The sequence below is a fragment of the Hyla sarda genome, unplaced genomic scaffold (genome assembly GCF_029499605.1).
Source record: "Hyla sarda isolate aHylSar1 unplaced genomic scaffold, aHylSar1.hap1 scaffold_1278, whole genome shotgun sequence".
Classification (NCBI taxonomy): domain Eukaryota; kingdom Metazoa; phylum Chordata; class Amphibia; order Anura; family Hylidae; genus Hyla; species Hyla sarda.
Window position 1 is genome coordinate 49309 of NW_026607900.1, and position 25741 is coordinate 75049.

Sequence of the window (25741 nt, forward strand, 5' to 3'; positions counted from 1 at the left end):
TACTTGCATCCTTTTTTGGTGAAAAATCCCCAAATTTCATGAAAATTTTGAAAATTTTGCATTTTTCTAACTTTGAAGCTCTCTGCTTGTAAGGAAAATGAATATAACAAATAAAGTTTATTTTTATTCACAAATACAATATGTCTACTTTATGTTGACATCATAAAATGGACATATTTTTACTTTTTGAAAAAATTAGAGGGCTTCAAAGTAGAACAGCAATTTTCTAAAATTTCATGAAAATTGCAAAATCTGAAGGGACAGATGTTACAGAACTACAACTCCCAGCATGCCTGGGCAGTCTGGGCGTGCTGAGAGTTGTAGTTTGGCAACATCTGGAGGGCCACCGTTTGGGCACCACTGTAATAGTGGTCCCCAAACTGTGACCCTCCAGATGTTGCAAAACTACATCTCCTTTTTGGCTGTCTGGGCATGCTGGGAGTTGCAGTTTGGCCTTCCTAGTGGTTGCCACAGTAAAGATCACTTTACTTTCACTTTTGTTTCCACCCCCCCCCCCCCCCCCACGTGTCTCCCTACCTGAGTCGGGATCTCCGTAGTCTCCAGGAGGATCTTCGGTCTCCACGCCATCTTCAGGTAAGGTACCCGGCCTCCATCTTCTTCCCACGATCCCCTCGACATCCAGGGGTGGGCAGAACAACCCACTGTCCTGCTCTGCCATTGGTCTGAATCAATTCTGACCAATGGCAGGGGATGGGAGGAAATCGCAGCATTGCGACTTCACTCCTACCCTGCAAGATGATCTGGGCTGTCACTGACAGGTCAGATCATCACAATTTTCCGGGTGATCGGGTCAACAGAGACCCGATCAGCCCGGAATAGAAGAAAATCGCAACTCTGAATTGACATGCGATTTTCTGCGATTGCCGACATGGGGGGGTCCCGGGACCCCCCTGGGCATTTGCACGGGATGCCTGCTGAACGATTGCCCGGCGCACAGTGGGGACCGGAACTGCCCATAACGTAACAATACGTCATGGGTCCTTAAGACCCAGGGTGTCGGGACGTAACGTTACATCATGGGTCCTGAACGAGTTAAAGAAATCAGCAGTTGGCAGTGAGAATTTTGCTCAGATATCTCCAAAAGTCAATAGAGAATTGGATGAGTGAATGTCCCCTACTGAGGCCAAAACTTTATCTATCCAAGCCCTTAAATCAGGATGTGGAAGCAGTGCGTTCAGAAGGGTGATGGATATACTAGATGGCTGGGGGGGAGGTACTCCTGTGTCAGACATTCTGTGGAATATTGTCCAAGCTCTGATAGAAGCCGACATCGTTGGGCAGATGTCTTTAGGAGGTGGTAAGTTCCAGAACGGCAACTGCAACAGGTCTTTCAAGGTGTATGGCAAGGCCAGCGAATGTTCTATGTGTACCCATGGAACCTCCAATGATCCCAGAATCCACCCCCCCCCCAGCACAGAGACCAAGGTGGCTATGTAATAAAGTCAGGCATTGCCAGGCCACCCGCATCCCTCTGCCTAGTTAGAATGTGTCTTGCTATTCTGGGCTTTTTGTTGCCCATAATGTTATATTTTAATAGTTTGTACTGTGATACCAAATATGTTTGTTTTTATTATGTTTATATGTTTTTATATTGGAAAAGGGGGTGATTTGAACTTTTTATATGGAAGGGGTTAATGTGTGTCTTTTAAACTTTTAATAAAACATAGTTTTTTTTACACTTTATTAGTCCCTTAGGGGACTTTTAGGAGGAATCATTAGATTCCTCATACAGGTCAATAGAGTTCTGTTGAATCTGTGTGCTCTGCAATCCATTGATAGAGTCTAGTCCAGCCAGGATCTATCAATGACAGAGCCGCGGGACAGCCTCGGGACAGCAGGGAATCAGAGGTAAGCCCACGTGCTGCGGGGGGGGGGGGGGGGGGGGGCGATCTAGCCCACCAGGGAGCATTCACATGTCTCTTTAGACGCGCTGTCAGCTTTGACAGTGGCGATCTAAAGGGTTAATAGCCAGCCGCGGCAATCGGGATCACCGCATACTGGCTATTAGCGGCGGCCCCGGCTACTGAGAACAGCCGGGGGCTGCAGAGTACGGGAGCGGTCACGAGTCGGGAGCCCGATCCATACTCCCCTGTGAGCGCCGCCGTGAGGTGCACTGCCGTGCTTATTGGTAGCTTTCAGGTCCGGCCCTGCTTGCCCGAAGCCGGGCTAAAGACCTGAAGAATTCACCTGCCCGGCGCCCGGAACTGCATGTCTCGAGCGTCGGGCGATAGGAATTCCACATCCCTGAGCAATGTTCCGGTGTGAGGTGCAAAACTGCGCCCTGTGCATTTTTGTGTCAGCCCCTCCCCTCAGCTGTCCGGAGATTTCCGAACATACAGCGAGGGAACGGGGAAGGCAAAGCTGTGCAGGACGCAGTTCTGCACCTCCCTCCCCCGCTCCCAGACATAGACTTTGACAGCTGTGAAAATCTACGTCCAGGGGCTGTGTAAGCAGCTGTGCACCTCCCCCAGCAGGAGAGGGATTCCCACAGGCCTGCTCCTGGATGTAGATTCTCATGCACCTCCCTCGGCAGGAGAGGGATTCTAACAGGCCTGCTCCTGGATGTAGATTCTCATGCACCTCCCCCGGCAGGAGAGGGATTCTCACAGGCCTGCTCCTGGATGTAGATTCTCATGCACCTCCCCCGGCAGGAGAGGGATTCTCACAGGCCTGCTCCTGGATGTAGATTCTCATGCACCTCCCTCGGCAGGAGAGGGATTCTCACAGGCCTGCTCCTGGATGTAGATTCTCATGCACCTCCCTCGGCAGGAGAGGGATTCTCACAGGCCTGCTCCTGGATGTAGATTCTCATGCACCTCCCCCGGCAGGAGATGGATTCTCACAGGCCCGCTCCTGGGTGTAGATTCTCATGCACCTCCCCCGGCAGGAGATGGATTCTCACAGGCCCGCTCCTGGATGTAGATTCTCATGCACCTCCCCCGGCAGGAGATGGATTCTCACAGGCCTGCTCCTGGATGTAGATTCTCATGCACCTCCCCCGGCAGGAGATGGATTCTCACAGGCCTGCTCCTGGATGTAGATTCTCATGCACCTCCCCCGGCAGGAGAGGGATTCTCACAGGCCTGCTCCTGGATGTAGATTCTCATGCACCTCCCCCGGCAGGAGAGGGATTCTCACAGGCCTGCTCCTGGATGTAGATTCTCATGCACCTCCCCCAGCAGGAGAGGGATTCTCACAGGCCTGCTCCTGGATGTAGATTCTCATGCACCTCCCCCGGCAGGAGATGGATTCTCACAGGCCTGCTCCTGGATGTAGATTCTCATGCACCTCCCCCAGCAGGAGATGGATTCTCACAGGCCTGCTCCTGGGTGTAGATTCTCATGCACCTCCCCCGGCAGGAGATGGATTCTCACAGGCCTGCTCCTGAATGTAGATTCTCATGCACCTCCCCCGGCAGGAGATGGATTCTCACAGGCCTGCTCCTGGATGTAGATTCTCATGCACCTCCCCCGGCAGGAGATGGATTCTCACAGGCCTGCTCCTGGGTGTAGATTCTCATGCACCTCCCCCGGCAGGAGATGGATTCTCACAGGCCTGCTCCTGGATGTAGATTCTCATGCACCTCCCCCGGCAGGAGATGGATTCTCACAGGCCTGCTCCTGGATGTAGATTCTCATGCACCTCCCCCGGCAGGAGATGGATTCTCACAGGCCTGCTCCTGGATGTAGATTCTCATGCACCTCCCCCGGCAGGAGATGGATTCTCACAGGCCTGCTCCTGGATGTAGATTCTCATGCACCTCCATTAGGAGGAGAGGGATTCTCACAGGCCTGCTCCTGGATGTAGATTCTCATGCACCTCCCTCGGCAGGAGATGGATTCTCACAGGCCTGCTCCTGGATGTAGATTCTCATGCACCTCCCCCGGCAGGAGATGGATTCTCACAGGCCTGCTCCTGGATGTAGATTCTCATGCACCTCCCCCGGCAGGAGAGGGATTCTCACAGGCCTGCTCCTGGGTGTAGATTCTCATGCACCTCCCCCGGCAGGAGATGGATTCTCACAGGCCTGCTCCTGGATGTAGATTCTCATGCACCTACCCCGGCAGGAGATGGATTCTCACAGGCCTGCTCCTGGATGTAGATTCTCATGCACCTCCCCCGGCAGGAGATGGATTCTCACAGGCCTGCTCCTGGGTGTAGATTCTCATGCACCTCCATTAGGAGGAGATGGATTCTCACAGGCCTGCTCCTGGATGTAGATTCTCATGCACCTCCCTCGGCGGGAGAGGGATTCCCACAGGCCCGCTCCTGGATGTAGATTCTCATGCACCTCCCCCGGCAGGAGAGGGATTCTCACAGGCCTGCTCCTGGGTGTAGATTCTCATGCACCTCCCCCGGCAGGAGATGGATTCTCACAGGCCTGCTCCTGGATGTAGATTCTCATGCACCTCCCTCGGCAGGAGATGGATTCTCACAGACCTGCTCCTGGATGTAGATTCTCATGCACCTCCCCGGCAGGAGATGGATTCTCACAGGCCTGCTCCTGGGTGTAGATTCTCATGCACCTCCCCCGGCAGGAGATGGATTCTCACAGGCCTGCTCCTGGATGTAGATTCTCATGCACCTCCCCCGGCAGGAGATGGATTCTCACAGGCCTGCTCCTGGGTGTAGATTCTCATGCACCTCCATTAGGAGGAGATGGATTCTCACAGGCCTGCTCCTGGATGTAGATTCTCATGCACCTCCCCCGGCTGGAGAGGGATTCTCACAGGCCTGCTCCTGGATGTAGATTCTCATGCACCTCCCCCGGCAGGAGATGGATTCTCACAGGCCTGCTCCTGGATGTAGATTCTCATGCACATCCCCCGGCAGGAGAGGGATTCTCACAGGCCTGCTCCTGGATGTAGATTCTCATGCACCTCCCCCGGCAGGAGATGGATTCTCACAGGCCTGCTCCTGGATGTAGATTCTCATAGGCCCGCTCCTGGATGTAGATTCTCATGCACCTCCATTAGGAGGAGATGGATTCTCACAGGCCTGCTCCTGGATGTAGATTCTCATGCACCTCCCCCGGCAGGAGATGGATTCTCACAGGCCCGCACCTGGATGTAGATTCTCATGCACCTCCATTAGGAGGAGATGGATTCTCACAGGCCTGCTCCTGGATGTAGATTCTCATGCACCTCCCCCGGCAGGAGATGGATTCTCACAGGCCTGCTCCTGGATGTAGATTCTCATGCACCTCCATTAGGAGGAGAGGGATTCTCACAGGCCTGCTCCTGGATGTAGATTCTCATGCACCTCCCCCGGCAGGAGAGGGATTCTCACAGGCCTGCTCCTGGATGTAGATTCTCATGCACCTCCCCCGGCAGGAGATGGATTCTCACAGGCCTGCTCCTGGATGTAGATTCTCATGCACCTCCATTAGGAGGAGATGGATTCTCACAGGCCTGCTCCTGGATGTAGATTCTCATGCACCTCCATTAGGAGGAGATGGATTCTCACAGGCCTGCTCCTGGATGTAGATTCTCATGCACCTCCCCCGGCAGGAGAGGGATTCTCACAGGCCTGCTCCTGGATGTAGATTCTCATGCACCTCCCCCGGCAGGAGAGGGATTCTCACAGGCCTGCTCCTGGATGTAGATTCTCATGCACCTCCCCCGGCAGGAGAGGGATTCTCACAGGTCTGCTCCTGGATGTAGATTCTCATGCACCTCCATTAGGAGGAGATGGATTCTCACAGGCCTGCTCCTGGATGTAGATTCTCATGCACCTCCCCCGGCAGGAGAGGGATTCTCACAGGCCTGCTCCTGGGTGTAGATTCTCATGCACCTCCCCCGGCAGGAGATGGATTCTCACAGGCCTGCTCCTGGATGTAGATTCTCATGCACCTCCCCCGGCAGGAGATGGATTCTCACAGGCCTGCTCCTGGATGTAGATTCTCATGCACCTCCCCCGGCAGGAGATGGATTCCCACAGGCCCGCTCCTGGATGTAGATTCTCATGCACCTCCCCCGGCATTAGAGGGATTCTCACAGGCCTGCTCCTGGATGTAGATTCTCATGCACCTCCCTCGGCAGGAGATGGATTCTCACAGGCCTGCTCCTGGATGTAGATTCTCATGCACCTCCCCCGGCAGGAGATGGATTCTCACAGCCCTGCTCCTGGATGTAGATTCTCATGCACCTCCCCCGGCAGGAGATGGATTCTCACAGGCCTGCTCCTGGATGTAGATATTCATGCACCTCCCCCGGCAGAAGATGGATTCTCACAGGCCTTCTCCTAGATGTAGATTCTCATGCACCTCCATTAGGAGGAGATGGATTCTCACAGGCCTGCTCCTAGATGTAGATTCTCATGCACCTCCATTAGGAGGAGATGGATTCTCACAGGCCTGCTCCTGGATGTAGATTCTCATGCACCTCCCTCGGCAGGAGATGGATTCTCACAGGCCTGCTCCTGGATGTAGATTCTCATGCACCTCCCCCGGCAGCAGATGGATTCTCACAGGCCTGCTCCTGGATGTAGATTCTCATGCACCTCCCCCGGCAGGAGATGGATTCTCACAGGCCCGCTCCTGGATGTAGATTCTCATGCACCTCCCCCGGCAGGAGATGGATTCTCACAGGCCTGCTCCTGGATGTAGATTCTCATGCACCTCCCCCGGCAGGAGATGGATTCTCACAGGCCTGCTTCTGGATGTAGATTTTCATGCACCTCCCCCGACAGGAGATGGATTCTCACAGGCCTGCTCCTGGATGTAGATTCTCATGCACCTCCCCCGGCAGGAGATGAATTCTCACAGGCCTGCTCCTGGATGTAGATTCTCATGCACCTCCCCCGGCAGGAGAGGGATTCTCACAGGTCTGCTCCTGGATGTAGATTCTCATGCACCTCCATTAGGAGGAGATGGATTCTCACAGGCCTGCTCCTGGATGTAGATTCTCATGCACCTCCCCCGGCAGGAGAGGGATTCTCACAGGCCTGCTCCTGGGTGTAGATTCTCATGCACCTCCCCCGGCAGGAGATGGATTCTCACAGGCCTGCTCCTGGATGTAGATTCTCATGCACCTCCCCCGGCAGGAGATGGATTCCCACAGGCCCGCTCCTGGATGTAGATTCTCATGCACCTCCCCCGGCATTAGAGGGATTCTCACAGGCCTGCTCCTGGATGTAGATTCTCATGCACCTCCCTCGGCAGGAGATGGATTCTCACAGGCCTGATCCTGGATGTAGATTCTCATGCACCTCCCCCGGCAGGAGATGGATTCTCACAGCCCTGCTCCTGGATGTAGATTCTCATGCACCTCCCCCGGCAGGAGATGGATTCTCACAGGCCTGCTCCTGGATGTAGATATTCATGCACCTCCCCCGGCAGAAGATGGATTCTCACAGGCCTTCTCCTAGATGTAGATTCTCATGCACCTCCATTAGGAGGAGATGGATTCTCACAGGCCTGCTCCTAGATGTAGATTCTCATGCACCTCCATTAGGAGGAGATGGATTCTCACAGGCCTGCTCCTGGATGTAGATTCTCATGCACCTCCCTCGGCAGGAGATGGATTCTCACAGGCCTGCTCCTGGATGTAGATTCTCATGCACCTCCCCCGGCAGGAGATGGATTCTCACAGGCCTGCTCCTGGATGTAGATTCTCATGCACCTCCCCCGGCAGGAGATGGATTCTCACAGGCCCGCTCCTGGATGTAGATTCTCATGCACCTCCCCCGGCAGGAGAGGGATTCTCACAGGCCTGCTCCTGGATGTAGATTCTCATGCACCTCCCCCGGCAGGAGAGGGATTCTCACAGGCCTGCTCCTGGATGTAGATTCTCATGCACCTCCCTCGGCAGGAGAGGGATTCTCACAGGCCTGCTCCTGGATGTAGATTCTCATGCACCTCCCCCGGCAGGAGAGGGATTCTCACAGGCCTGCTCCTGGATGTAGATTCTCATGCACCTCCCCCAGCAGGAGAGGGATTCTCACAGGCCTGCTCCTGGATGTAGATTCTCATGCACCTCCCCCGGCAGGAGATGGATTCTCACAGGCCTGCTCCTGGATGTAGATTCTCATGCACCTCCCCCAGCAGGAGATGGATTCTCACAGGCCTGCTCCTGGGTGTAGATTCTCATGCACCTCCCCCGGCAGGAGATGGATTCTCACAGGCCTGCTCCTGAATGTAGATTCTCATGCACCTCCCCCGGCAGGAGATGGATTCTCACAGGCCTGCTCCTGGATGTAGATTCTCATGCACCTCCCCCGGCAGGAGATGGATTCTCACAGGCCTGCTCCTGGGTGTAGATTCTCATGCACCTCCCCCGGCAGGAGATGGATTCTCACAGGCCTGCTCCTGGATGTAGATTCTCATGCACCTCCCCCGGCAGGAGATGGATTCTCACAGGCCTGCTCCTGGATGTAGATTCTCATGCACCTCCCCCGGCAGGAGATGGATTCTCACAGGCCTGCTCCTGGATGTAGATTCTCATGCACCTCCCCCGGCAGGAGATGGATTCTCACAGGCCTGCTCCTGGATGTAGATTCTCATGCACCTCCATTAGGAGGAGAGGGATTCTCACAGGCCTGCTCCTGGATGTAGATTCTCATGCACCTCCCTCGGCAGGAGATGGATTCTCACAGGCCTGCTCCTGGATGTAGATTCTCATGCACCTCCCCCGGCAGGAGATGGATTCTCACAGGCCTGCTCCTGGATGTAGATTCTCATGCACCTCCCCCGGCAGGAGAGGAATTCTCACAGGCCTGCTCCTGGGTGTAGATTCTCATGCACCTCCCCCGGCAGGAGATGGATTCTCACAGGCCTGCTCCTGGATGTAGATTCTCATGCACCTACCCCGGCAGGAGATGGATTCTCACAGGCCTGCTCCTGGATGTAGATTCTCATGCACCTCCCCCGGCAGGAGATGGATTCTCACAGGCCTGCTCCTGGGTGTAGATTCTCATGCACCTCCATTAGGAGGAGATGGATTCTCACAGGCCTGCTCCTGGATGTAGATTCTCATGCACCTCCCTCGGCGGGAGAGGGATTCCCACAGGCCCGCTCCTGGATGTAGATTCTCATGCACCTCCCCCGGCAGGAGAGGGATTCTCACAGGCCTGCTCCTGGGTGTAGATTCTCATGCACCTCCCCCGGCAGGAGATGGATTCTCACAGGCCTGCTCCTGGATGTAGATTCTCATGCACCTCCCTCGGCAGGAGATGGATTCTCACAGACCTGCTCCTGGATGTAGATTCTCATGCACCTCCCCGGCAGGAGATGGATTCTCACAGGCCTGCTCCTGGTGTAGATTCTCATGCACCTCCCCCGGCAGGAGATGGATTCTCACAGGCCTGCTCCTGGATGTAGATTCTCATGCACCTCCCCCGGCAGGAGATGGATTCTCACAGGCCTGCTCCTGGGTGTAGATTCTCATGCACCTCCATTAGGAGGAGATGGATTCTCACAGGCCTGCTCCTGGATGTAGATTCTCATGCACCTCCCCCGGCTGGAGAGGGATTCTCACAGGCCTGCTCCTGGATGTAGATTCTCATGCACCTCCCCCGGCAGGAGATGGATTCTCACAGGCCTGCTCCTGGATGTAGATTCTCATGCACATCCCCCGGCAGGAGAGGGATTCTCACAGGCCTGCTCCTGGATGTAGATTCTCATGCACCTCCCCCGGCAGGAGATGGATTCTCACAGGCCTGCTCCTGGATGTAGATTCTCATAGGCCCGCTCCTGGATGTAGATTCTCATGCACCTCCATTAGGAGGAGATGGATTCTCACAGGCCTGCTCCTGGATGTAGATTCTCATGCACCTCCCCCGGCAGGAGATGGATTCTCACAGGCCCGCACCTGGATGTAGATTCTCATGCACCTCCATTAGGAGGAGATGGATTCTCACAGGCCTGCTCCTGGATGTAGATTCTCATGCACCTCCCCCGGCAGGAGATGGATTCTCACAGGCCTGCTCCTGGATGTAGATTCTCATGCACCTCCATTAGGAGGAGAGGGATTCTCACAGGCCTGCTCCTGGATGTAGATTCTCATGCACCTCCCCCGGCAGGAGAGGGATTCTCACAGGCCTGCTCCTGGATGTAGATTCTCATGCACCTCCCCCGGCAGGAGATGGATTCTCACAGGCCTGCTCCTGGATGTAGATTCTCATGCACCTCCATTAGGAGGAGATGGATTCTCACAGGCCTGCTCCTGGATGTAGATTCTCATGCACCTCCCCCGGCAGGAGAAGGATTCTCACAGGCCTGCTCCTGGATGTAGATTCTCATGCACCTCCATTAGGAGGAGATGGATTCTCACAGGCCTGCTCCTGGATGTAGATTCTCATGCACCTCCCCCGGCAGGAGAGGGATTCTCACAGGCCTGCTCCTGGATGTAGATTCTCATGCACCTCCCCCGGCAGGAGAGGGATTCTCACAGGCCTGCTCCTGGATGTAGATTCTCATGCACCTCCATTAGGAGGAGATGGATTCTCACAGGCCTGCTCCTGGATGTAGATTCTCATGCACCTCCCCCGGCAGGAGAGGGATTCTCACAGGCCTGCTCCTGGATGTAGATTCTCATGCACCTCCCTCGGCAGGAGATGGATTCTCACAGGCCTGCTCCTGGATGTAGATTCTCATGCACCTCCCCCGGCAGGAGATGGATTCTCACAGCCCTGCTCCTGGATGTAGATTCTCATGCACCTCCCCCGGCAGGAGATGGATTCTCACAGGCCTGCTCCTGGATGTAGATATTCATGCACCTCCCCCGGCAGAAGATGGATTCTCACAGGCCTTCTCCTAGATGTAGATTCTCATGCACCTCCATTAGGAGGAGATGGATTCTCACAGGCCTGCTCCTAGATGTAGATTCTCATGCACCTCCATTAGGAGGAGATGGATTCTCACAGGCCTGCTCCTGGATGTAGATTCTCATGCACCTCCCTCGGCAGGAGATGGATTCTCACAGGCCTGCTCCTGGATGTAGATTCTCATGCACCTCCCCCGGCAGCAGATGGATTCTCACAGGCCTGCTCCTGGATGTAGATTCTCATGCACCTCCCCCGGCAGGAGATGGATTCTCACAGGCCCGCTCCTGGATGTAGATTCTCATGCACCTCCCCCGGCAGGAGATGGATTCTCACAGGCCTGCTCCTGGATGTAGATTCTCATGCACCTCCATTAGGAGGAGAGGGATTCTCACAGGCCTGCTCCTGGATGTAGATTCTCATGCACCTCCCCCGGCAGGAGATGGATTCTCACAGGCCTGCTCCTGGATGTAGATTCTCATGCACCTCCCCCGGCAGGAGATGGATTCTCACAGGCCTGCTCCTGGATGTAGATTCTCATGCACCTCCCTCGGCAGGAGATGGATTCTCACAGGCCTGCTCCTGGATGTAGATTCTCATGCACCTCCCCCGGCAGGAGAGGGATTCTCACAGGCCTGCTCCTGGATGTAGATTCTCATGCACCTCCCCCGGCAGGAGATGGATTCTCACAGGCCTGCTCCTGGATGTAGATTCTCATGCACCTCCCCCGGCAGGAGATGGATTCTCACAGGCCTGCTCCTGGATGTAGATTTTCATGCACCTCCCCCGGCAGGAGATGGATTCTCACAGGCCTGCTCCTGGATGTAGATTCTCATGCACCTCCCCCGGCAGGAGATGAATTCTCACAGGCCTGCTCCTGGATGTAGATTCTCATGCACCTCCCCCGGCAGGAGAGGGATTCTCACAGGTCTGCTCCTGGATGTAGATTCTCATGCACCTCCATTAGGAGGAGATGGATTCTCACAGGCCTGCTCCTGGATGTAGATTCTCATGCACCTCCCCCGGCAGGAGAGGGATTCTCACAGGCCTGCTCCTGGGTGTAGATTCTCATGCACCTCCCCCGGCAGGAGATGGATTCTCACAGGCCTGCTCCTGGATGTAGATTCTCATGCACCTCCCCCGGCAGGAGATGGATTCCCACAGGCCCGCTCCTGGATGTAGATTCTCATGCACCTCCCCCGGCATTAGAGGGATTCTCACAGGCCTGCTCCTGGATGTAGATTCTCATGCACCTCCCTCGGCAGGAGATGGATTCTCACAGGCCTGATCCTGGATGTAGATTCTCATGCACCTCCCCCGGCAGGAGATGGATTCTCACAGCCCTGCTCCTGGATGTAGATTCTCATGCACCTCCCCCGGCAGGAGATGGATTCTCACAGGCCTGCTCCTGGATGTAGATATTCATGCACCTCCCCCGGCAGGAGAGGGATTCTCACAGGCCTTCTCCTAGATGTAGATTCTCATGCACCTCCATTAGGAGGAGATGGATTCTCACAGGCCTGCTCCTAGATGTAGATTCTCATGCACCTCCATTAGGAGGAGATGGATTCTCACAGGCCTGCTCCTGGATGTAGATTCTCATGCACCTCCCTCGGCAGGAGATGGATTCTCACAGGCCTGCTCCTGGATGTAGATTCTCATGCACCTCCCCCGGCAGGAGATGGATTCTCACAGGCCTGCTCCTGGATGTAGATTCTCATGCACCTCCCCCGGCAGGAGATGGATTCTCACAGGCCCGCTCCTGGATGTAGATTCTCATGCACCTCCCCCGGCAGGAGATGGATTCTCACAGGCCTGCTCCTGGATGTAGATTCTCATGCACCTCCATTAGGAGGAGAGGGATTCTCACAGGCCTGCTCCTGGATGTAGATTCTCATGCACCTCCCCCGGCAGGAGATGGATTCTCACAGGCCTGCTCCTGGATGTAGATTCTCATGCACCTCCCCCGGCAGGAGATGGATTCTCACAGGCCTGCTCCTGGATGTAGATTCTCATGCACCTCCCTCGGCAGGAGATGGATTCTCACAGGCCTGCTCCTGGATGTAGATTCTCATGCACCTCCCTCGGCAGGAGATGGATTCTCACAGGCCTGCTCCTGGATGTAGATTCTCATGCACCTCCCTCGGCAGGAGATGGATTCTCACAGGCCTGCTCCTGGATGTAGATTCTCATGCACCTCCCCCGGCAGGAGAGGGATTCTCACAGGCCTGCTCCTGGATGTAGATTCTCATGCACCTCCCCCGGCAGGAGATGGATTCTCACAGGCCTGCTCCTGGATGTAGACTCTCATGCACCTCCATTAGGAGGAGAGGGATTCTCACAGGCCTGCTCCTGGATGTAGATTCTCATGCACCTCCCCCGGCAGGAGATGGATTCTCACAGGCCTGCTCCTGGATGTAGATTCTCATGCACCTCCTTTAGGAGGAGAGGGATTCTCACAGGCCTGCTCCTGGATGTAGATTCTCATGCACCTCCATTAGGAGGAGATGGATTCTCACAGGCCTGCTCCTGGATGTAGATTCTCATGCACCTCCCCCGTCAGGAGATGGATTCTCACAGGCCTGCTCCTGGATGTAGATTCTCATGCACCTCCCTCGGCAGGAGAGGGATTCTCACAGGCCTGCTCCTGGATGTAGATTCTCATGCACCTCCCTCGGCAGGAGATGGATTCTCACAGGCCTGCTCCTGGATGTAGATTCTCATGCACCTCCATTAGGAGGGAGATGGATTCTCACAGGCCTGCTCCTGGATGTAGATTCTCATGCACCTCCCCCGGCAGGAGAGGGATTCTCACAGGCCTGCTCCTGGATGTAGATTCTCATGCACCTCCCCCGGCAGGAGAGGGATTCTCACAGGCCTGCTCCTGGATGTAGATTCTCATGCACCTCCCCCGGCAGGAGAGGGATTCTCACAGGTCTGCTCCTGGATGTAGATTCTCATGCACCTCCATTAGGAGGAGATGGATTCTCACAGGCCTGCTCCTGGATGTAGATTCTCATGCACCTCCCCCGGCAGGAGAGGGATTCTCACAGGCCTGCTCCTGGGTGTAGATTCTCATGCACCTCCCCCGGCAGGAGATGGATTCTCACAGGCCTGCTCCTGGATGTAGATTCTCATGCACCTCCCCCGGCAGGAGATGGATTCCCACAGGCCCGCTCCTGGATGTAGATTCTCATGCACCTCCCCCGGCATTAGAGGGATTCTCACAGGCCTGCTCCTGGATGTAGATTCTCATGCACCTCCCTCGGCAGGAGATGGATTCTCACAGGCCTGCTCCTGGATGTAGATTCTCATGCACCTCCCCCGGCAGGAGATGGATTCTCACAGCCCTGCTCCTGGATGTAGATTCTCATGCACCTCCCCCGGCAGGAGATGGATTCTCACAGGCCTGCTCCTGGATGTAGATATTCATGCACCTCCCCCGGCAGAAGATGGATTCTCACAGGCCTTCTCCTAGATGTAGATTCTCATGCACCTCCATTAGGAGGAGATGGATTCTCACAGGCCTGCTCCTAGATGTAGATTCTCATGCACCTCCATTAGGAGGAGATGGATTCTCACAGGCCTGCTCCTGGATGTAGATTCTCATGCACCTCCCTCGGCAGGAGATGGATTCTCACAGGCCCGCTCCTGGATGTAGATTCTCATGCACCTCCCCCGGCAGCAGATGGATTCTCACAGGCCTGCTCCTGGATGTAGATTCTCATGCACCTCCCCCGGCAGGAGATGGATTCTCACAGGCCCGCTCCTGGATGTAGATTCTCATGCACCTCCCCCGGCAGGAGATGGATTCTCACAGGCCTGCTCCTGGATGTAGATTCTCATGCACCTCCATTAGGAGGAGAGGGATTCTCACAGGCCTGCTCCTGGATGTAGATTCTCATGCACCTCCCCCGGCAGGAGATGGATTCTCACAGGCCTGCTCCTGGATGTAGATTCTCATGCACCTCCATTAGGAGGAGATGGATTCTCACAGGCCTGCTCCTGGATGTAGATTCTCATGCACCTCCATTAGGAGGAGATGGATTCTCACAGGCCTGCTCCTGGATGTAGATTCTCATGCACCTCCCCCGGCAGCAGATGGATTCTCACAGGCCTGCTCCTGGATGTAGATTCTCATGCACCTCCCCCGGCAGGAGATGGATTCTCACAGGCCCGCTCCTGGATGTAGATTCTCATGCACCTCCCCCGGCAGGAGATGGATTCTCACAGGCCTGCTCCTGGATGTAGATTCTCATGCACCTCCATTAGGAGGAGAGGGATTCTCACAGGCCTGCTCCTGGATGTAGATTCTCATGCACCTCCCCCGGCAGGAGATGGATTCTCACAGGCCTGCTCCTGGATGTAGATTCTCATGCACCTCCATTAGGAGGAGATGGATTCTCACAGGCCTGCTCCTGGATGTAGATTCTCATGCACCTCCATTAGGAGGAGATGGATTCTCACAGGCCTGCTCCTGGATGTAGATTCTCATGCACCTCCATTAGGAGGAGATGGATTCTCACAGGCCTGCTCCTAGATGTAGATTCTCATGCACCTCCCCCGGCAGGAGATGGATTCTCACAGGCCTGCTCCTGGATGTAGATTCTCATGCACCTCCCTCGGCAGGAGATGGATTCTCACAGGCCTGCTCCTGGATGTAGATTCTCATGCACCTCCCCCGGCAGCAGATGGATTCTCACAGGCCTGCTCCTGGATGTAGATTCTCATGCACCTCCCCCGGCAGGAGATGGATTCTCACAGGCCCGCTCCTGGATGTAGATTCTCATGCACCTCCCCCGGCAGGAGATGGATTCTCACAGGCCTGCTCCTGGATGTAGATTCTCATGCACCTCCATTAGGAGGAGAGGGATTCTCACAGGCCTGCTCCTGGATGTAGATTCTCATGCACCTCCCCCGGCAGGAGATGGATTCTCACAGGCCTGCTCCTGGATGTAGATTCTCATGCACCTCCATTAGGAGGAGATGGATTCTCACAGGCCTGCTCCTGGATGTAGATTCTCATGCACCTCCATTAGGAGGAGATGGATTCTCACAGGCCTGCTCCTGGATGTAGATTCTCATGCACCTCCATTAGGAGGAGATGGATTCTCACAGGCCTGCTCCTGGATGTAGATTCTCATGCACCTCCCCCGGCAGGAGATGGATTCTCACAGGCCTGCTCCTGGATGTAGATTCTCATGCACCTCCCCCGGCAGGAGATGGATTCTCACAGGCCTGCTCCTGGATGTAGATTCTCATGCACCTCCCCCGGCAGGAGAGGGATTCTCACAGGCCTGTTCCTGGATGTAGATTCTCATGCACCTCCCTCGGCAGGAGATGGATTCTCACAGGCCTGCTCCTGGATGTAGATTCTCATGCACCTCCCCCGGCAGGAGATGGATTCTCACAGGCCTGCTCCTGGATGTAGATTCTCATGCACCTCCCTCGGCAGGAGATGGATTCTCACAGGCCTGCTCCTGGATGTAGATTCTCATGCACCTCCCCCGGCAGGAGAGGGATTCTCACAGGCCTGCTCCTGGATGTAGATTCTCATGCACCTCCCCCGGCAGGAGATGGATTCTCACAGGCCTGCTCCTGGATGTAGATTCTCATGCACCTCCCCCGGCAGGAGAGGGATTCTCACAGGTCTGCTCCTGGATGTAGATTCTCATGCACCTCCATTAGGAGGAGATGGATTCTCACAGGCCTGCTCCTGGATGTAGATTCTCATGCACCTCCCCCGGCAGGAGAGGGATTCTCACAGGCCTGCTCCTGGGTGTAGATTCTCATGCACCTCCCCCGGCAGGAGATGGATTCTCACAGGCCTGCTCCTGGATGTAGATTCTCATGCACCTCCCCCGGCAGGAGATGGATTCCCACAGGCCCGCTCCTGGATGTAGATTCTCATGCACCTCCCCCGGCATTAGAGGGATTCTCACAGGCCTGCTCCTGGATGTAGATTCTCATGCACCTCCCTCGGCAGGAGATGGATTCTCACAGGCCTGCTCCTGGATGTAGATTCTCATGCACCTCCCCCGGCAGGAGATGGATTCTCACAGGCCTGCTCCTGGATGTAGATATTCATGCACCTCCCCCGGCAGAAGATGGATTCTCACAGGCCTTCTCCTAGATGTAGATTCTCATGCACCTCCCCCGGCAGGAGAGGGATTCTCACAGGCCCGCTCCTGGATGTAGATTCTCATGCACCTCCCCCGGCAGGAGATGGATTCTCACAGGCCTGCTCCTGGATGTAGATTCTCATGCACCTCCATTAGGAGGAAAGGGATTCTCACAGGCCTGCTCCTGGATGTAGATTCTCATGCACCTCCCCCGGCAGGAGATGGATTCTCACAGGCCTGCTCCTGGATGTAGATTCTCATGCACCTCCCCCGGCAGGAGAGGGATTCTCACAGGCCTGCTCCTGGATGTAGATTCTCATGCACCTCCCCCGGCAGGAGATGGATTCTCACAGGCCTGCTCCTGGGTGTAGATTCTCATGCACCTCCCTCGGCAGGAGATGGATTCTCACAGGCCTGCTCCTGGATGTAGATTCTCATGCACCTCCCTCGGCAGGAGATGGATTCTCACAGGCCTGCTCCTGGATGTAGATTCTCATGCACCTCCCCCGGCAGGAGAGGGATTCTCACAGGCCTGCTCCTGGATGTAGATTCTCATGCACCTCCCCCGGCAGGAGATGAATTCTCACAGGCCTGCTCCTGGATGTAGATTCTCATGCACCTCCCTCGGCAGGAGATGGATTCTCACAGGCCTGCTCCTGGATGTAGATTCTCATGCACCTCCATTAGGAGGAGATGGATTCTCACAGGCCTGCTCCTGGATGTAGATTCTCATGCACCTCCCCCGGCAGGAGAGGGATTCTCACAGGCCTGCTCCTGGGTGTAGATTCTCATGCACCTCCCCCGGCAGGAGATGGATTCTCACAGGCCTGCTCCTGGATGTAGACTCTCATGCACCTCCATTAGGAGGAGAGGGATTCTCACAGGCCTGCTCCTGGATGTAGATTCTCATGCACCTCCCCCGGCAGGAGATGGATTCTCACAGGCCTGCTCCTGGATGTAGATTCTCATGCACCTCCTTTAGGAGGAGAGGGATTCTCACAGGCCTGCTCCTGGATGTAGATTCTCATGCACCTCCATTAGGAGGAGATGGATTCTCACAGGCCTGCTCCTGGATGTAGATTCTCATGCACCTCCCCCGGCAGGAGAGGGATTCTCACAGGCCTGCTCCTGGATGTAGATTCTCATGCACCTCCCCCAGCAGGAGAGGGATTCTCACAGGCCTGCTCCTGGATGTAGATTCTCATGCACCTCCCCCGGCAGGAGAGGGATTCTCACAGGCCTGCTCCTGGATGTAGATTCTCATGCACCTCCCCCGGCAGGAGATGGATTCTCACAGGCCTGCTCCTGGATGTAGATTCTCATGCACCTCCCTCGGCAGGAGAGGGATTCTCACAGGCCTGCTCCTGGATGTAGATTCTCATGCATCTCCCCCGGCAGGAGATGGATTCTCACAGGCCTGCTCCTGGATGTAGATTCTCATGCACCTCCATTAGGAGGAGATGGATTCTCACAGGCCTGCTCCTGGATGTAGATTCTCATGCACCTCCCCCGGCAGGAGATGGATTCTCACAGGCCCGCTCCTGGATGTAGATTCTCATGCACCTCCATTAGGAGGAGATGGATTCTCACAGGCCTGCTCCTGGATGTAGATTCTCATGCACCTCCCCCGGCAGGAGATGGATTCTCACAGGCCCGCTCCTGGATGTAGATTCTCATGCACCTCCATTAGGAGGAGATGGATTCTCACAGGCCTGCTCCTGGATGTAGATTCTCATGCACCTCCATTAGGAGGAGAGGGATTCTCACAGGCCTGCTCCTGGATGTAGATTCTCATGCACCTCCCCCGGCAGGAGATGGATTCTCACAGGCCTGCTCCTGGATGTAGATTCTCATGCATCTCCCCCGGCAGGAGATGGATTCTCACAGGCCTGCTCCTGGATGTAGATTCTCATGCATCTCCCCCGGCAGGAGATGGATTCTCACAGGCCTGCTCCTGGATGTAGATTCTCATGCACCTCCCTCGGCAGGAGATGGATTCTCACAGGCCTGCTCCTGGATGTAGATTCTCATGCACCTCCCCCGGCAGGAGATGGATTCTCACAGGCCTGCTCCTGGATGTAGATTCTCATGCACCTCCCCCGGCAGGAGATGGATTCTCACAGGCCTGCTCCTGGATGTAGATTCTCATGCACCTCCCTCGGCAGGAGATGGATTCTCACAGGCCTGCTCCTGGATGTAGATTCTCATGCACCTCCCTCGGCAGGAGAGGGATTCTCACAGGTCTGCTCCTGGATGTAGATTCTCATGCACCTCCATTATGAGGAGAGGGATTCTCACAGGCCTGCTCCTGGATGTAGATTCTCATGCACCTCCCTCGGCAGGAGATGGATTCTCACAGGCCTGCTCCTGGATGTAGATTCTCATGCACCTCCCCCGGCAGGAGAGGGATTCTCACAGGCCTGCTCCTGGATGTAGATTCTCATGCACCTCCATTAGGAGGAGAGGGATTCCCACAGGCCTGCTCCTGGATGTAGATTCTCATGCACCTCCCCCGGCAGGAGATGGATTCTCATAGGCCCGCTCCTGGATGTAGATTCTCATGCACCTCCCCCGGCAGGAGAGGGATTCTCACAGGCCTGCTCCTGGATGTAGATTCTCATGCACCTCCCCCGGCAGGAGATGGATTCTCACAGGCCTGCTCCTGGATGTAGATTCTCATGCACCTCCATTAGTAAGAGAGGGATTCCCACAGCCCCCTGGACATAGATTTTCACAGCTGTCAAAAGCGGGGAGGGAGGTGTAGAACGGGGGATGATTTTTGGGGAAAACAGGTTTGCACGGGCAGAGCAGGAGGAGAGAGGAGGTACATATGACTACCTCCTCGCAGCCCATGGAAACCCGCGTCGGGAGAATTCAGGCGGGGCTGAGAAGGGGAGATGAGGAGGGAGTCATATGTACCTGATCTCTCCCCCTGCTCTGCCCGTGCAAACCTGCGTTCTCTGAGGTGGAGCAGAGGGAGAGGATATGAGGGAGGCGCGTATCTCTCCGCTCTGTCTTCGCTCTTCCCTCCCCCCAGCTTTAGTTTCAGAAATCTGAGGGGAGGAGCAGAAGCAAGTTTACATGGGGCGCAAGATTGCACCTCACACCAAATTGGCTTCTCACGAAGGAATCACGGGGATGTGATCCATTATTATGTCAGCCCGAAGCCTTTGTCACTGCCGGGACTCTGCTATTGATACAACCTGTCTATGGACGGATCTAATGGGTCAGTGCAGTATTTATGTGCTGCATTAATTTGTATGAGCCATCGAATGACTGAACCCCCTCCCCAATAATATATTGTTGTCATTGTTATTGAAAAGCAGTAAAGCATAAAGAAAACTATTTAAATTAGATATCGTTGTGATCGTAGTCACCTGAAAAATAATTTTACCACACAATGAATGAAGGGTGTCATAACAAGGAAAGATCGGTCCCACAACAAACAAGCTCTCAAATGATGTAAACATATAAGAGTTATTACGCTTAGGAGAGGAGAAAAAAAGAAAACACAAAAGCTTAAATTATCTGGGTTGTTAAGGGGTTAATACTGATAATAAAATCTGTGTTATTCTCTGCAGATTCTTGTAGCAGGAGATCAGAGGAGAATCTTATATCTTCAGATTATAAAGCAGATGATGATATCACACAAGATACATATGAAGAACATTCCATTATCCCAGATACACCCTCAGCCCTTCACAGCCAAGATCTGTCATCTCATCCTTATATACAGGTCCTGTCTTCTCAGTCATCACAGGATGTTCAGCAAAATAAAGGTCACAGAAGGGGTGTTGGACATCAAGGAGCTCATACAGGAAAGAAACCATATTCATGCTCAGAATGTGAGAAATGTTTTGCTAAGAAATTACATCTTGTTCAACATCGAAGAACTCACACAGGGGAGAAACCATTTTCATGTTCAGAATGCGGAAAATGTTTTACTGACAAGTCAAGTCTTGTTAAACATAAAAAAAACTCACACAGGAGAGAAGCCATTTTCATGCTCAGAATGTGGAAAATGTTTTACTGTCAAATCAGATCTTGTTAAACATCAAAGAACTCACACAGGGGAGAAGCCATTTCCATGTTCAGAATGTGGAAAATGTTTTACTGGGAAAACAAATCTTGTTCTACATCAAAGAACTCACACAGGGGAGAAGCCGTTTTCATGCTCAGAATGTGGAAAATATTTTACTCAGCAATCACATCTTCTTAAGCATCACAGAACTCACATAGGAGAGAAGCCATTTTCATGTTCAGAATGTGGAAAATGTTTTACTGAGAAATCAATTCTTCAACATCAAAAAGCTCACACAGGGGAAAAGCCATTTTCATGTTCAGAATGTGAAAAATGTTTTACTGACAAATCAAGTCTTGTTAAACATAAGCGAACTCACACAGGGGAGAAACCATATTCATGTTCAGTGTGTGGGAAATGTTTTTCTGACAAATCAAATCTGGTTAAACATGAAAGAGCTCACACAGGGGAGAAGCCATTTTCATGTTCAGAATGTGGAAAATGTTTTAATGACATATCAAGTTTTGTTATACATATAAAAATTCACACAGAGGAGAAGCCATTTTTCTGTGCAGAGTGTGGAAAAGGTTTTATTGTGAAATCAAATCTTGTTCAACATCAAAGAACTCACACAGTGGTGAAGCCATTTTCATGTGCAGAGTGTGGGAAATGTTTTAATCATCAATCAGGTCTTGTTAAACATCAAAGAACTCACACAGGGGTGAAGCCATTTTCATGTGCAGAATGTGGGAAATGTTTTACTCAGCAATCACATCTTGTTCAACATCAAAGAACTCACACAGGAGAGAAGCCATTTTCATGCTCAGACTGTGGAAAATGTTTTACCCAGCATTCACATCTTGTTAAGCATCACAGAATTCACACAGGGGTGAAGCCAATTCAGATCAATAAATGATGCAGATAACACATCTATATATTATCCATGTACATAGGATATCTGACATTTAAACATATATCATATACTGCATCTCCAAACTTGTTACCAATTGTTAATAAAAGTTTTCTTTCTTATGTGATTTATTATTCTTATATTCATCTCCGCACACTGGACTTATAATAAATGTAATATTGTCCCTGACGTTGTATATAGGGAATGTAACGCGTCAATGTTGTCCCCGCCCCCTTCTCATTATGATTATAGAGACTTTAATCCAAGGCATCAGACAGGATCCGCGCGTCTCCCTTGAAGATCGTCTCTTCTGAACATAAGACGCTGCAGATACTTTTATTTATCACAAACCCTAGACGAGTGTTTCCCGTCTAGGGAAATAAATAAATAAAAACGCATAGGGGTTCCCCTTATTTTTATTCTCAGCCTGTGGTTACCAGGGTATGCGAGGAACATTGTTACTGGCCCTCCCCAGCCTAAATAACGCCAGCCTGTTACCGCCTACGCCCAGGAGCGCCATTTTTGACACTTCGGGCCTGTTGGTACCGGCACCACTGTGGCGGTGGGTACCGGGGTAATAATTGTGGGTTAGCGTTAGCTGTTTTTGGGGCTGAGGCTAAGCCCCGGCTTAGTAATGGATTCCATCAATAAGACGGCTTCCACTACTAAGCCTGAAAATTCAATTTAAAAAAACAGGACACATTGGAAAAATTATTTTATTTAAAAAATAACACTCCCCCACAGCTCTCATTAGCCATTTTATTAAAAAAAAGAAAAAAATATAGTTCATCGCTGTAATCCACCGAATCCGCCGTAATCCTCTGCATACACGCATCTGAAACGAGAAGAAAAAAACACAAAAAATTTGTTAGTACATTTTTGGAGCACTCCGCCCGGGAGAGCGCCCATAATGCAATGTCTTCCCAAACAGGGAGCCTCCAGCCTTTGGCTGTCTGGGCATGCTGGGAGTCATAGTTTAGCAACAGCTGGAGTCTCCCTGTCCGGGAAGACACTGCCAGAAGGGTCTATTCACATTATACAAAATGTACAATGTGAACAGAGCCTCAGACTTACCACTCTGCCTCCCGTCTGTTAAAATGATGTCATCACTCGGGGCGGAGCTACATGGACCCCACAGGGAGTGAGGGAGGTAAGGGGATCTCCTCTTCTGTATACACTAAATACAGCTATAAGGGGCTATAGGAGCAGGGAGTCCTATCAGTCTGGTGACAGGATTCCCTGCTCCTGTATAATATACACGTGTATACTATGCCCCCCTGTATACTATACGGCGGGGGAGGTGAGTAGTGACGCTATACATCACTCATCACCTCCTTACACTCCATGGAGCGGGCGCTCAGCATCCGACCCACAGAGCGGTACCTGAAGACAGTGAAAAAAACTGCCACAGGGGACAAAACTGTCTGTTTCCACACACCGGGAAAAAAACAGAAAAAAACTGCCAAAACGCAGAAAAAAGCCGTGACAGTTTTTCTGGCATTTTTGCTGCAGTTTTTAAGGTCTAAAAAAAGAAAAAAAAGTGAAAACTTCTCCTTAGTCATACAACGCTTACACTGAATTTCTCCAGTTAAATAAGGGAAATGAGCCGGGGGAGATAAAAAACACCTGCGCCAGGTCATTTAACCCCTTAAGGACCCAGCCAATTTTCAGTATAGGACCCGGCTATGTTTTGCACATCTGACCACTGTCACTTTAAAGGGGTACTACCGTGCTGACAACTTATCCCCTATCTAAAGGATGGGGACCGCTGGCTGTCTCGCCCCTGCCTTAGACGTGCATTGAGGGGGCGGAGCTGTAACGTCACTATACTCCGGCCCCGTGATCGGCAGTCATCAGACCCGGAGCGATGTTCGCTCCGGGACCTGATGAGAGCGGGGTGCTGCATGCGAGATTGCGGGGGTCCCCAGCGGGGGGACCCTGCGCGATCAGGCAACTTATCCCCTATCCTTTAGATAAGGGATAAGTTGTCAGCACGGTAGTACCCCTTTAAACATTAATAACTCTGGGATGCTTTTACCTTTCATTCTGATTCCGAGAATGTTTTTTCGTGACATATTCTACTTTTTGTTAGTGGTAAATTTTCGTCGATACTTGCATCATTTCTTGGTGAAAAATAAAAAAAAATTCATGAAAAAATTAAAAATTTAGCATTTTTCTAACTTTGAAGCTCTCTGCTCATAGGGGAAATAACACAGTAACATAGTTCATAAGGTTGAAAAAAGACCAGAGTCCATCAAGTTCAACCTATATCCCTAATGAGTCCCTACTGAGTTGATCCAGAGGAGGCAAAAAACCCTCAGACTAGAGGTAAAAATTCCTTCCCGACTCCAAATATGAATAAATCCCTGGATCAACGTTCTGTCCCTATAAATCTAATATACATAACCTGTAATGTTATTATTCTCCAAAAATGCATCCAGACCCCTTTTATATTCTTTTACAGAGTTCCACATGACACCTCCTCAGGCAGAGAATTCCTCAGTCTCATTGCTCTTACAGTAAAGAACCCCCGTCTGTGCTGGTGTAGAAACCTTCTTTCCTCTAGACGCAGAGGATGCCCCCTTGTTATAGTCCTGGGTATGAATAGATCATGGAGAGATCTCTGTACGGTCCCCTGATATATTTATACATAGATATTACATCGCCCCTAAGTCTTCTTTTTTCTAAACTAAATAACCCTAATTCTGATAATCTTTCTGGGTACTGAAGTCCTCCCATTCCCCGTATTACCCTGGTTGCCCTTCTTTGAACCCTCTCCAGCTCCACTATATCTTTCTTGTACACTGGTGCTCAGTATTGTACACAGTATTCCATGTGTGATCTGACCAGTACTGTACACAGTATTCCATGTGTGATCTGACCAGTACTGTACACAGTATTCTATGTGTGGTCTGACTAGTACTGTACACAGTATTCCATGTGTGGTCTGACCAGTACTGTACACAGTATTCCATGTGTGGTCTGACCAGTACTGTACACAGTATTCCATGTGTGGTCTGACCAGTACTGTACACAGTATTCTATGTGTGGTCTGAGCAGTACTGTACACTGTATTCTATGTGTGGTCTGACCAGTACTGTACACAGTATTCTATGTGTGGTCTGACCAGTACTGTGCACAGTATTCTATGTGTGATCTGACCAGTACTGTACACAGTATTCCATGTGTGGTCTGACCAGTACTGTACACAGTATTCTATGTGTGATCTGACCAGTACTGTTCACAGTATTCTATGTGTGGTCTGACTAGTACTGTACACAGTATTCTATGTGTGATCTGACCAGTACTGTACACAGTATTCTATGTGTGGTCTGACTAGTACTGTACACTGTATTCTATGTGTGGTCTGACCAGTACTGTACACAGTATTCTATGTGTGGTCTGACTAGTACTGTACACTGTATTCTATGTGTGGTCTGACCAGTACTGTACACAGTATTCTATGTGTGGTCTGACCAGTACTGTGCACAGTATTCTATGTGTGATCTGACCAGTACTGTACACAGTATTCCATGTGTGGTCTGACCAGTACTGTACACAGTATTCTATGTGTGATCTGACCAGTACTGTTCACAGTATTCTATGTGTGGTCTGACTAGTACTGTACACAGTATTCCATGTGTGGTCTGACCAGTACTGTACACAGTATTCTATGTGTGGTCTGAGCAGTACTGTACACTGTATTCTATGTGTGGTCTGACCAGTACTGTACACAGTATTCTATGTGTGGTCTGACCAGTACTGTGCACAGTATTCTATGTGTGATCTGACCAGTACTGTACACAGTATTCCATGTGTGGTCTGACCAGTACTGTACACAGTATTCTATGTGTGATCTGACCAGTACTGTTCACAGTATTCTATGTGTGGTCTGACTAGTACTGT

The 25741-nt window shown here is 52.4% G+C and overlaps 1 protein-coding gene across 1 annotated transcript in view; it reads left to right on the top strand.

The window, feature by feature from the left end:
* The window catches only part of LOC130304492 (oocyte zinc finger protein XlCOF7.1-like), a 39702-nt gene extending 17861 nt beyond the window's left edge, over positions 1-21841 (top strand). Inside the window, exons 5-6 of the mRNA XM_056551934.1 lie at positions 20892-21428; positions 21513-21841. Of these exons, the coding sequence (XP_056407909.1) occupies positions 20892-21428; positions 21513-21841 (866 nt within the window). The remainder of the gene's footprint in view (positions 1-20891; positions 21429-21512) is intronic.
* Positions 21842-25741: the final 3900 nt, after the last annotated feature.